Below are 11,159 nucleotides of genomic sequence, written 5' to 3'. Positions count from 1 at the left end.
GAATATTCCACAGTGTAGCTTTTGTGACTGGGAGCGTTACGCACTACTGAAATGAGACGCGCTGGTCACAAAAGGTGATCTCTGGTTTTGACTTTTTGGATGTGTCGTTTGGATATGCGCTGCTCCGGTGAGAGAATCTGAGCGAGGCGCGCGGGGACCGTTGGAGCCGGGTCTGGTCTGATAGTTGGCGGACAGAGCCATGGAGAAGTGCCTCTTGTTTGTGCTGAGCGTGGCCGCGCTGTGCGCGCTGCTCCGGGCGCAGAATGACACGGAGCCCATCGTCCTGGAGGGAAAGTGCCTGGTGGTGTGTGACTCTAACCCCGCCGTGGACTGGAAGTCCTCCTCTCCGCTCGGCATCTCCGTGCGCGCGGCCAACTCCAAAGTGGCGTTCTCCGCCATCCGGAGCAACAACCACGAGCCCTCCGAGATGAGCAACAAGACCCGGATCATCTACTTCGACCAGGTCCGTGCACTTTACTTCAGAAAAATCTGTTTCATCATTTGTCATACAGTGATTCATTAACCAACCACAATGTTTCATGTAGTTTCCCTTTTTATAAGTTTTGTTTATTTTGCACGTTTTTAATACATATGAATAATCTAATTGTTGAGAAGTAAATCAGGAGTACATGAGGAGTACATGAGGAGTACATGAGGAGTACATGAGGAGCGCACAGACATGTATTTGTGAGCGTGTGCCGTGCGTCCCGCGGGCTGCCCTGTGTCGCGCGCATATTCGCCTTTGGGCACTGGTGGTCGCGCGCACCTGTCCACACTCTGTTTGTCTGGGCAGCTCAGCGTCTGTGTGAATGACATAACAATGAGCTGATGCTGGTGTCATTACGCGCGCTGATCATCTGAGCGCGGAGGGTCAGACGCAGCCGCTGTACTGAGCGCTGCTTCATGACGTTACAGGGTAAGGGCACCTAACTGTCCTTATACGGACTCTTCTCCAAATCTGGACATGTAGCCACGAGAACTTGATTTACAGAGAAGTCTGCGCAGACACTGACTATGTTTACACACTAATCTGATCATTACCTGATTTCTAGAGTGATCTGATGAGTGAAATGTCAGTTACACAGTTTCATCTGATGTAGTTTGATTTCTTTCTGACTGTTCACACCTGCTTTTGACAAGAGAAATTATACAAAAAGGCAAACTTATGTGGCAAAGACAAAAATAAGACCATGAGGAAATGTTAAAGATTGAGTCCTTCTAAAGTGGATTACAGTTTGTCTTCTCAACACAAAACCAGGCAACAAAAAACACATGTATTTTTATCAGAATATTCTAGTTGTCTGATTTTTACTGTAAATGTTCCACAGAGGCAGATCCTAAACTTAAAGGTGCATTGCGCAGCTTTTCTGGTGGATGGTCCGTCATTTGTATTCATGGAGCTGTTATTGTTTTGTCTGGAAGATTCCACAGTAGAGATTAAACCTATCTATCACACGGGGAACAACTATAGGCTACATTACAGGTCAGATCTGTGGAGAGTCGTCCCATTTGCAGAGAGAATGATTGTATTTTTGAGTGACAGGAACACCCGTAATGAATAAATGCAAGATAGATGTGTTTAATATCATGCCATGGAACAGACAAAGACATAACATCTCCATGGAGACAAGCAAGTGACAGATCCACTACAAGAAAAGTTGCACAATGCACCTTTAAAGCAACTTTGAGCTATAAATCCATCTGTAATTGAATAAATGTAAGGCAGAGCTCTTTAATGACATACTACGGAACATTCAGACCAATGACATATCCATAGAAACGAGCAGATGACAGACCCTCCGCCATAAAAGTTACACAGTGCACCTTTAAATACTGACTTTTTCCATGGCCCACTTAATTCCATGTTAAACGTTACTGAACTGTTTTGATAAGAAGCTTTTCACCTCCAGTCTGTTGTAAAGTGAAAGGATTTTTTCAATAAAACTCTCGCTAGAATTTCTGTTCAGTGCATTGAATTCATTTTTATGTTGTCGATGACGCACGGTTATTACATTTGATTATGCTGATAAACGCTCTGACGCTGCGGTGCTACAGTGGCACAGCTCTCGCCTCACAGAGAAAAAGGTTTCAGGTTTGATTCCTCGTCCATGTGCGTGTTCTTCTCATACCATGCCATACCAACTTTATTTATAAAGCACTTTAAAAACTTGACAGTAAACCAAAGTGCTGTACACAAACACAGGACAGACAAACAATCGCAGTAAAACAAATAGATGGTACACATAAAATACAGCTACTAAAAACATAGAAAAACAGTAAAATACTCAACAAGAAATATACATGTCACTTGTTAAAAGCCAGTGTAAAAAGGTACGTTTTTAGGAGCGATTTAAAAACAGGTACAGACTTGGCCTCTAATCTCTAATGGCAACTGGTCCCACAGTCGAGGGGCAGAAACAGAAAACACACTGTCCCCACGAAGTTTACGTTTAGTTTCTGGGACGGTGAGCTGGAGCTGATCTGCTGACCTGAGAGTGTGAGAGGGGACGTGTTGGGGAGTAACAGATTACATGTACCGGAGTTACGTAATCAGAGTACAAATTATGAGTAACTGTATTCAGTTACAGTTACTGTTTCAAAGAGTGGTAATTAGATTACAGTTACATTGTTGAAATAAATGGAAATAAACACGGCGCTATTTTCCTGTTTTTACATTTTGGGCTATACCCCCTTTTTTTTTTTTTTTTTCAGTAATTCCACTCATTGCCGGACACTAAACCAGGACTAAACCAAGTCTAGACCAGGTCTAAACCAGCACTAAACCAGGTCTAAACCCGGACTAAACCAGGACTAAAACCAGGACTAAAACCAGGACTAAACCAGCACTAAACCAGGTCTAAACCTGGACTAAACCAGGACTAAAACCAGGACTAAACCAGGTCTAAACCAGCACTAAACCAGCACTAAACCAGGTCTAAACCCGGACTAAACCAGGACTAAAACCAGGACTAAACCAGCACTAAACCAGGTCTAAACCGGACTAAACCAGGACTAAAACAGGATTAACAGGACTAAAACAGGACAATAATATTTTAAACAGGACTAGCAGACAAAAACCTTATGTGAGCTGTCTTTGTGTACAGCAAACAAGTAATCTCGTACGTTACTCTACAAACTACTAACTTAATCTGTAGGAATCTAAAGTCACCTTCCCAACACTAATACGGTTCATTACTAACTTCAGCCTTTTTTTTTTTGTCTAAACCAGACCAGACCGACATCTTCTAAACCAGGAAACCAGGTCTAAACCACTAAACCAGGTCTAAACCCGGACTAAAACCCGGACTTAAAACCAGGACTAAACCAGGTCTAAACCAGCACTAAACCAGGTCTAAACCCGGACTAAACCAGGACTAAAACCAGGACTAAAACCAGGTCTAAACCAGATCTAAACCAGGACTAAAACAGGATTTAACAGGACTAAACCATGCTGTGTGGACCGTGTCTCCTCGTCTTCTATCAATAATATTTTTAATACGGTTCAGTAAAGTCTGGTGCTTTTCATTGTCTTTTAGCAGACAAAACATCTTATGTGAAGATATCTTGGTCTTGGTTTCTGTACAGCAAATCAAGTAATCCAAAGTATTCAGATTACGTTACTCACTTTAAGTAATTTAATAGATTATGTTACAAACTACATTTTGGGGTATGTAATCTGTAATCTGTAGGGGAATACATTTTAAAAGTCACCTTCCCAACACTGGAGAGGGGACATAAGGGTGGATCAAGTCAGTGAGGTAGGAGGGCGCTAGGCAGTGCAAACACTTAACAGTAAATAAAATCATTTTAAAATCAACTCTAAAAGACACTGGGAGCCAACGGAGAGAAGCTAAAACGGGTGAGACGCTCTCGTGTTTCCGGGTTCCAGTTAAAAGTCGAGCCGCTGAGTTTTGGACCCGTTGCAACCGAGAAAGTGCATTTTGGCCGACACCAACATAAAGTGCATTACAATAATCCAATCGAGTTGTCACGAATGCATGTATGACAGTTTCAAAAAGTTGCATTGACAAAATGCAAAATGAGCTACCACTGCCCAAATTGATCTAAATAAGTGAATAATGGTGATTCTACAGTGGGAGCATTATTTGATAGCTAAACTGTCCTGTCAATATGTGCTCCCTTTAGTCGGAGCCCTTTTTGAGCAGAATACGACTGTCGAAATGAACTACCTATGCATATTCATATAAATGAGTTAAAATTGTACATAACTAAAGTACAAAGCTTGATCACCATGTGCAAACAGCATCAAACCTGCGTCTCTAATCCAAAGAAATACGTTGTCAAACTGGGGAGGTTCACTTTATTGGATCTATACAACTGTAAACAGAAAAACATAAGGTTGCTTAATTCGACGGGGCAGCGTGAATCGATAGACCTTACTGTCGATTTTGGCTGCTGGGAGCTCATTTCAATGGGACAGCCTATTTCGACAGAACACTGGCTTGCGAGACCCTAATCCCAAAACTGAATGCATCATTTCAGTTGAATTAGTTACTGATATTGTTCACGGTTAAGCTCTCTCATTAACTTTACGTGTAAATCCTAATATACATGCATCCCAAATTTCGGACTTCCAGTCATTGCACAATCCATACTGAGAAGGATCCTCCGAAAAAGTGAGCAGCAAACCGCCATGTTTGATTTCCCAGTGGGATGCGTCTATTGTCAAAGCTGATCTTTTCAAGTCTTTTGAACCATATCACTTTTGTTTCTGGTTCTGATATTGTCATATTTTAGTTAAGAGATTCGGACATCGTAATTGTGTGGTTGTTGGATCCTAACAGCGGAAAATGGGCTTCGGAAGTTTGCGAATTCCATAACTGCAAAAAGGAGTCAGATGTGTGTGACTCAAACCTCTGTTCAAACTGTTTCTCTTCCCAACAGAATTGAAAAATAGTGAAAGGTGAAGGCGATGGGCAGGATTGATCCATGGGAAGGACAAAAAAGGAAACTAACTGCCTAAGAAATCATCCCAAATTTGCAGTGAACATTTTGTATGTGGAGCACAGTTAAAGCAAAATCCCGATCCCTGGCTTAATCTTGGTTATGAATTTAAAAAGCCAAAGCCAAAGTGAAGGAACTAGCTGTTCACCAAGAAACACCTTCCACTGCAAAGAGACCAAGACGTGATGTTGCTCTATAGTCAGTCAAACAAGAAAGTGCTCAGCCTGCTTGTCTTCTGTTCCTCTCACTTAACAAACGGGATCCCGCTTTGACATACAAAATGTTCGCTGCAAACTCAGGATAATTTCTTAAACAGCTAAAGGTTACCTTTTTCGTCTTTCCTGTGGATCAATCCTGCCCACTGCCTTCACCTTTCTCTATTTTTCAATTCCGTCGGGAAGGGAAACAGTTTGAACGGAGGTTTGCAGTCACACATATCTGATTCCCTTTTGCAGTTATGGAGTTCGCCCCATAACTTCCGAAGCCTGTTTTCCACTGTTAGGATCCAACAACCACACAATTAAGATGTCCCAATCCCAAAACTAAAATTTGACAATATCAGAACCAGAAACAAAGCGATATGGTTCAAAAGACTGGCTTTGACGATAGACGCATCCCACTGGGAAATCAAACACGGTGGTTCAATGCTCACTTTTTCGAAGGGCCCTTCCCAGTATGCATTGCACGATGACCAGAAGTCCAAAATTCGGGATGCATGTATTGACCACTAGTGTTCTACATGTATTTGTATATATAAATCCGTCTCTTAGCGTACAATCCTCAGTCAAGGCTGTACTTTGCTAAACTAAATCAGTATTGTTAAAGGTCAGGCTTTCTCATCAACTTACACCCGAGACTGAACATTACTGCATATGATTTTGTATACACTCTTCTCTTGGCACGCTCAGTCGCTTTGCCAAACTAAACCTTCCATTAAACGAGTACGCAGGGAGCAAGTGTGAATCATTTTTATATTTGTTTGTGTTTGCTGTGTGTTTGCATTTATTTAACGCAAATTAAACATTGTTGATTTTCTGTGGACCCAGGTCTGCAAAGTGGAAATGTTCTGGCCCCCAAGGAGACTTAACTAGAGACCCTTTTACTTGGACAATAAAGTGCACTCTAACCTAACTAAATGATCTAACAGAGACTCGGATGCCTCTGGACTCATGTATAATTAATGCTTAGCTCAGGGTTTTTAGTAGTTATCACAGTGATGTGTTTTTCTCTTCAGATCCTGGTGAACATTGGGAATTACTTCACGTTTGAGTCTGTGTTCCTGTCCCCGAGAAAAGGAGTGTACAGTTTTAACTTCCACGTCATCAAAGTGTACCAGAGCCAAACCATACAGGTAATATTCTCCAATACTGACATCCTAATGACTTAAAAGGCCTGTGTTATACCATTTTCTGATCTATGCTATAATGTTATTTCCTCATCACAAACAGACCTGGAGTTGTGTTTTTCTTCTGTTCCACACCTGATGTCATGTGGTAATACAGGAAGTGCCCGGTTGTATTTTTAAACTCCATACACCTTCACTAGAATCATATGGATAATTTTAGTTCTGGGATTGCCAATGTTTACTGAAGAAAAGGTAAAAGGAGCTGTTAACTTGCAAACTACCACGCCATGACATCACAAGGTGGTCACAAGTCCTCATTTAACAATATTGCACTGGATTTGGAGCATTTTTAAAAGGGATAGTTTGGAATTTTGGACATAGGACCTCATTTCCTAGTGAGCCAGAGTGTTGGAGACGTGTGGAGACACTTTTTAAAATATTCCATCCAGTCCTTGTATTTGCAGAGGTCACTGGTGCTAGGCTAGTGCATGTCAATGGCCATAGTTATCCTGCCACTAAAAACAGTCTTACCCACTCCACAAAACACCTGAAGCAAATCTATTATTACACCAGACTGTCCATGTGAATGTCTGTGTTGATAGAATAATGTTTGAAATAAAACTAACCTCGCCTCGCATGAATCATCACACGTTGAGGGACTATTTTCTCATATATCAGTCCGCCACTGCCGAGCTTTCTGTCAGGAAGTACAACTCACTGCTAGCCTGATTCATCAGCCTGACCTCACAGTGTTAGAATTCGTTTGACAGTAGGCAGGTACTTTTTATCATTTAACTAATCTCTGCTATTTGGTCGTGACGTATGTAATGCACCGCTAATGGGGCTAACTGGTAGATTAAGCTTTTCCCAAATCCCGTAGGAAGAAGGGCAATAACGTTTTTCCCCTTGTTAAAATTCAACAAACATTCTCTTTGTTCTGGCTTTAAATACTCAATCTTGGGAATCGTTGACAACACTGAATGTATGGCTCTTCGCTGATTGACTGGTGCCCGAACTTGCACTTCCGGGATTTTTGCAAACCATCTAGTGTATTCTGATTCCTGACCTAGTCGCTGGAGAGAAATTAAATTGAAACAGACATAAATCCTTCAAATGCAAGGTTGGTTTTACTTCTAAATTATTGTATCAACACAGACATTCACATGGACAGTCTGGTGTAATAAAAGATTTGCTTCAGGTGTTTTGTTGAGTGGGTAAGACTGTTTTTAGTGGCAGGCTAACTATGGCCATTGACATGCACTAGCCTAGCACCAGTGACCTCTGCAAATACAAGGACTGGATGGAATATTTTAAAAAGTGTCTCCACACGTCTCCAACACTCTGGCTCACTAGGAAATGAGGTCCTATGTCCAAAATTCTGGACTGTCCCTTTAAGTTGGTATGGCCTGGTTTAGTCCTAATTTAGAATGTGTCAACATGATATTACATACCTGACCAGCCAAAACCACAAGCTTTGACAAAATTTTACAAAGACGAACGGATCTGGAGCTGTGTTGTGTCTCCCTGATTTCCTTCTACTTTTTTTTTTTTTTTACACATAACCAGTCCCTTTTCCTTTTTACACATAAAAAATGAGAAAAATCTACATAAAGGAATGAGAAAGAGAGTCGAAGAACCAAACTATGATTTATTTCAGGTAAAAGAAGTTATATATTTTGTTCTAAATGGTACCAGAATTTTGGAGAGGAGTTTTTGGTCTGGTTCCAGATCTTAGTGGAGTCTACTGAGATCTCTGTAAAACTGCAAAAAGGAGAAACTATAATTCATGGTTGGTTTGATTAGTTGGTCTAGACTAGAGATTAGGACCTCATGGTATTTCTAATCTCCTCTAATCTCTCAAGAAAGTAAACTGCACTGAATAAAAGTTTACCTTGACAATTAGCTCAAACAAGAAAAAACTAAACAAAACTGAAGACTAACCAAATACTGTAGATCCAAACTTGAGAAAACTATTTCAAACATTAAAAAAAAAAAAAAAAAAAAAGTCATTGCAATTCATCAATACTCCCATTTACAGTCCTGCCTCGTCCCGGTAAAGCAGAGTTTCAGTATTCTGCACCGTCATCCTGGAATCATTTACAGAAGGACTGGAAACTAAAAGAACTGGCTCCAAGTGATGCTTTACAATAGCATCACGCTGGGGGTGTTCTACATTTACGTGTATGGCAGAATGTTCAGCAGTTACCATGGTGGCACAATGCACACATTAGGAAACACTGGCAAAAAAAAGATTAAGAAAAAAAAACTCAAAAACTCAAAAAAAAAAAGGATTAAAACAGCACATTTTCAGGAACCTGCAATTAGTTTGAGCGTTTATGATTCTGTTTTGGTGTTTTCAACAAAAAAGTGAGAGTGACTAACTAAAAACCTGTTGGCTAACTGTCATGTTATTTGAGATGGATTTGTTTATCAGTAAAAATCAGCTCGTCTGTTATAGTTCCATCTACAGATTGTGTTGAAGTAAAGCTCAGATTAAATTCTAACAAAGCCTCAGACAGAACATGCCTCCAGTTAGCGTCACACCCCCAGAGAATGTTGACGACTTCACACAGCAAAAACTGGAGCAATAAAGTTTCAGATTAAATTATTTCATTGTTGGTTTAATGGGGGTTTGAGTTGGAGTCATTTGCCAGAGTTTATTTGACTGAACTTAATTCAACTTCCCTTAGTGTTAATTTGGCACTTCCCACCCACCACTTCAAACATCTGTGAGAAAACACCAGTTTGAACCAGTTTTGTTCATAATTTAATCTTTTACAATGTTTTAAAGAAAATAAAGTCTTTACATGCACTGAATGTGTTTTTTACAGTGTACCTTAATTTACACTTTAGATTGTGTTGTTACTACTCCCCAAAATGTTAAATTAACTAACATGAACTAAAAAGCAGCTCAAGACACTGCTCTTTAGACAGGCTTGTAGTTGACTGTGTCCTCTATTCTTGTTTATGTTGTTTTTATTTTGTTTTGCTCTGTAAAGCGCTTTGTGATTTTTTTAATCTGTGAAAGGAGCTATATAAATAAAGATTTACTTACTTACTTACTTACTTACTTAAAATAAAGTGGCAAGGCAAGTTTATTTGTATAGCACAATTCGTACACAAAGTAATTCAAAGTGCTTTACAGAATAAGAAATACATTAAAATCATAATAAAAACATCAAAACATAAATAATCATAAAGATAAAAATTTAAAAAGAGAGACATTAATTAGAGAGAAGAATGTGGAATGAAAACCTTTCATATGCACAGTTAAACAGAAATGTTTTGAGCCTGGATTTAAACAGCGTCACAGAAGAGTCTGTCTCACATGTTCAGACTGTTCCAGGTTTTAGCTGCATGAACCTGAAACTCTGACTCCCCTTGTTTAGTCGTGACTCTGGGCACCAGCAGGAGGCCGGTCCCTGAGCTCCTCAGAGTGTGAGATGGTTCATATGACACTAACATGTCACAGATGGACTTTGGTGCTCGGCCATGGAGACACTTGTACAAACAGAGCTGCTTTAAAGTCTCTGAGCCACCGGAAGGCAGTGCAGAGACCTGAGCACAGGACTTATGTGCTCGTACTTCCTAGTTGGAGTAAGGACCTGAGCTGCAGCGTTCTGTAAAAAAAAAGTGTAAAAATAAAACACCTTTGAGTGTTGTTCAACTAGATCAGGATAACCCTACAAAGTGTTTACTCTCACCGTTTACTCTCAAAACATTAATATAACTCTTGATTTCGGGATTAAACAGGAATTTTGGTCCAGTGTTACTTAATTAACATTTCCAAAAGTGTTAAATTAACTCCAGAACAAATTGGACCCTGAGAAAATGTTAGAATGAATTCAGTGAGTCATTTTTAACTCTCCACTTTTATTTGTGCAGCTGCAAAGTATCACAGGTCAGTTTAAATGAACGCTAAAATGTTTGAAAATGAGATCTGTGGTTTGTTACTGTTTTCAAATTCAATTCTTGTGATTGTTTAAATATATTCCGCTGTAGAGTTTGATCTGTGCTAAGATGTGGCTGTGTGCAGGTGAACCTGATGCTGAACGGCAGGCCTGTGATCTCGGCGTTCGCTGGAGACAAAGATGTGACGCGTGAAGCTGCTACAAACGGAGTGCTGCTCTTTCTGGAGAAGGAGGACAAAGTGTACCTCAAACTGGAGAAGGGGAACCTGGTGGGCGGATGGCAGTACTCCACCTTCTCCGGGTTCATGGTGTTCCCTTTGTAAAATAAATTGGGTTATCTCTATGGTTACAGATGGCATCACGACATTATGTAATCCTCCAGTGTTTCATTGAGATGGTTGCAGGAAGAGTGGCTGATGATTGTGTAACTGCAACAAGATATGGAATTTAACTTTTCTGATGAAGGTCGGCCACCTGCTTGTCTCCATGGAGATGTTTTTGCTTTGCCTGGAATGTTGAACAGTATGGCATTAAGACATATCTATTTTTATTAAATTATAGATAGATTTATTGGGGAAAAAAATGCATTCTTACTGTGAGTGGGCCTGCCTCTCCACAGATCTGACCTGTATCTTGGCCTTGTAGCATCATCTTCTTGTATCCAAGGGAGCTTTTGTTTGAATGTTAAAAATTCAAACTGCAGTAATAACATCTCCATAGAGCCAAGCAGGTGACAAACCCACCTCCAAACAAGTTACACAGGCATTTTCAAGGGGTTGAAGTTGGAGCTCCAAGTAGAGCCACTTCTCCTGAACACCTTGTATATGGATTATGTCTTTCTGTGGTTTGGGAACACTTCAGGATTCCTCAGCAGAGCTACAGTGGCCACGTTTACATGATCTTTTTATTCCGAATTAACTGTTCTGAATTAAATAGTT

The 11,159-nt window shown here is 40.3% G+C and overlaps 1 protein-coding gene across 1 annotated transcript; it reads left to right on the top strand.

The window, feature by feature from the left end:
• The first annotated feature begins 199 nt into the window (after positions 1-199).
• cbln4 (cerebellin 4 precursor) lies at positions 200-10,544 on the top strand. The gene is made up of 3 exons (XM_020918635.2): positions 200-463; positions 6,200-6,316; positions 10,347-10,544. Exons 1-3 carry the CDS (start codon positions 200-202, stop codon positions 10,542-10,544), a joined length of 579 nt encoding a protein of 192 aa, XP_020774294.1.
• The last annotated feature ends 615 nt before the right edge of the window (positions 10,545-11,159 follow it).

Source organism: Boleophthalmus pectinirostris, unplaced genomic scaffold (genome assembly GCF_026225935.1).
Source record: "Boleophthalmus pectinirostris isolate CB_2022bp ecotype Guang Dong unplaced genomic scaffold, ASM2622593v1 HiC_scaffold_8, whole genome shotgun sequence".
Taxonomy (NCBI): Eukaryota; Metazoa; Chordata; class Actinopteri; order Gobiiformes; family Gobiidae; genus Boleophthalmus; species Boleophthalmus pectinirostris.
Note: the sequence above shows the minus strand (reverse complement) of the source record. Positions and strands in the feature narration are given on the sequence as shown.

Coding starts and splice junctions, on each gene's coding strand:
- cbln4 (XM_020918635.2), top strand. CDS start 200: ATGGAGAAGTGCCTCTTGTTTGTGCTGAGCGTGGCCGCGCTGTGCGCG. Junction 464..6,199: donor GGATCATCTACTTCGACCAG/GTCCGTGCACTT, acceptor TTTTCTCTTCAG/ATCCTGGTGAACATTGGGAA. Junction 6,317..10,346: donor ACCAGAGCCAAACCATACAG/GTAATATTCTCC, acceptor GGCTGTGTGCAG/GTGAACCTGATGCTGAACGG.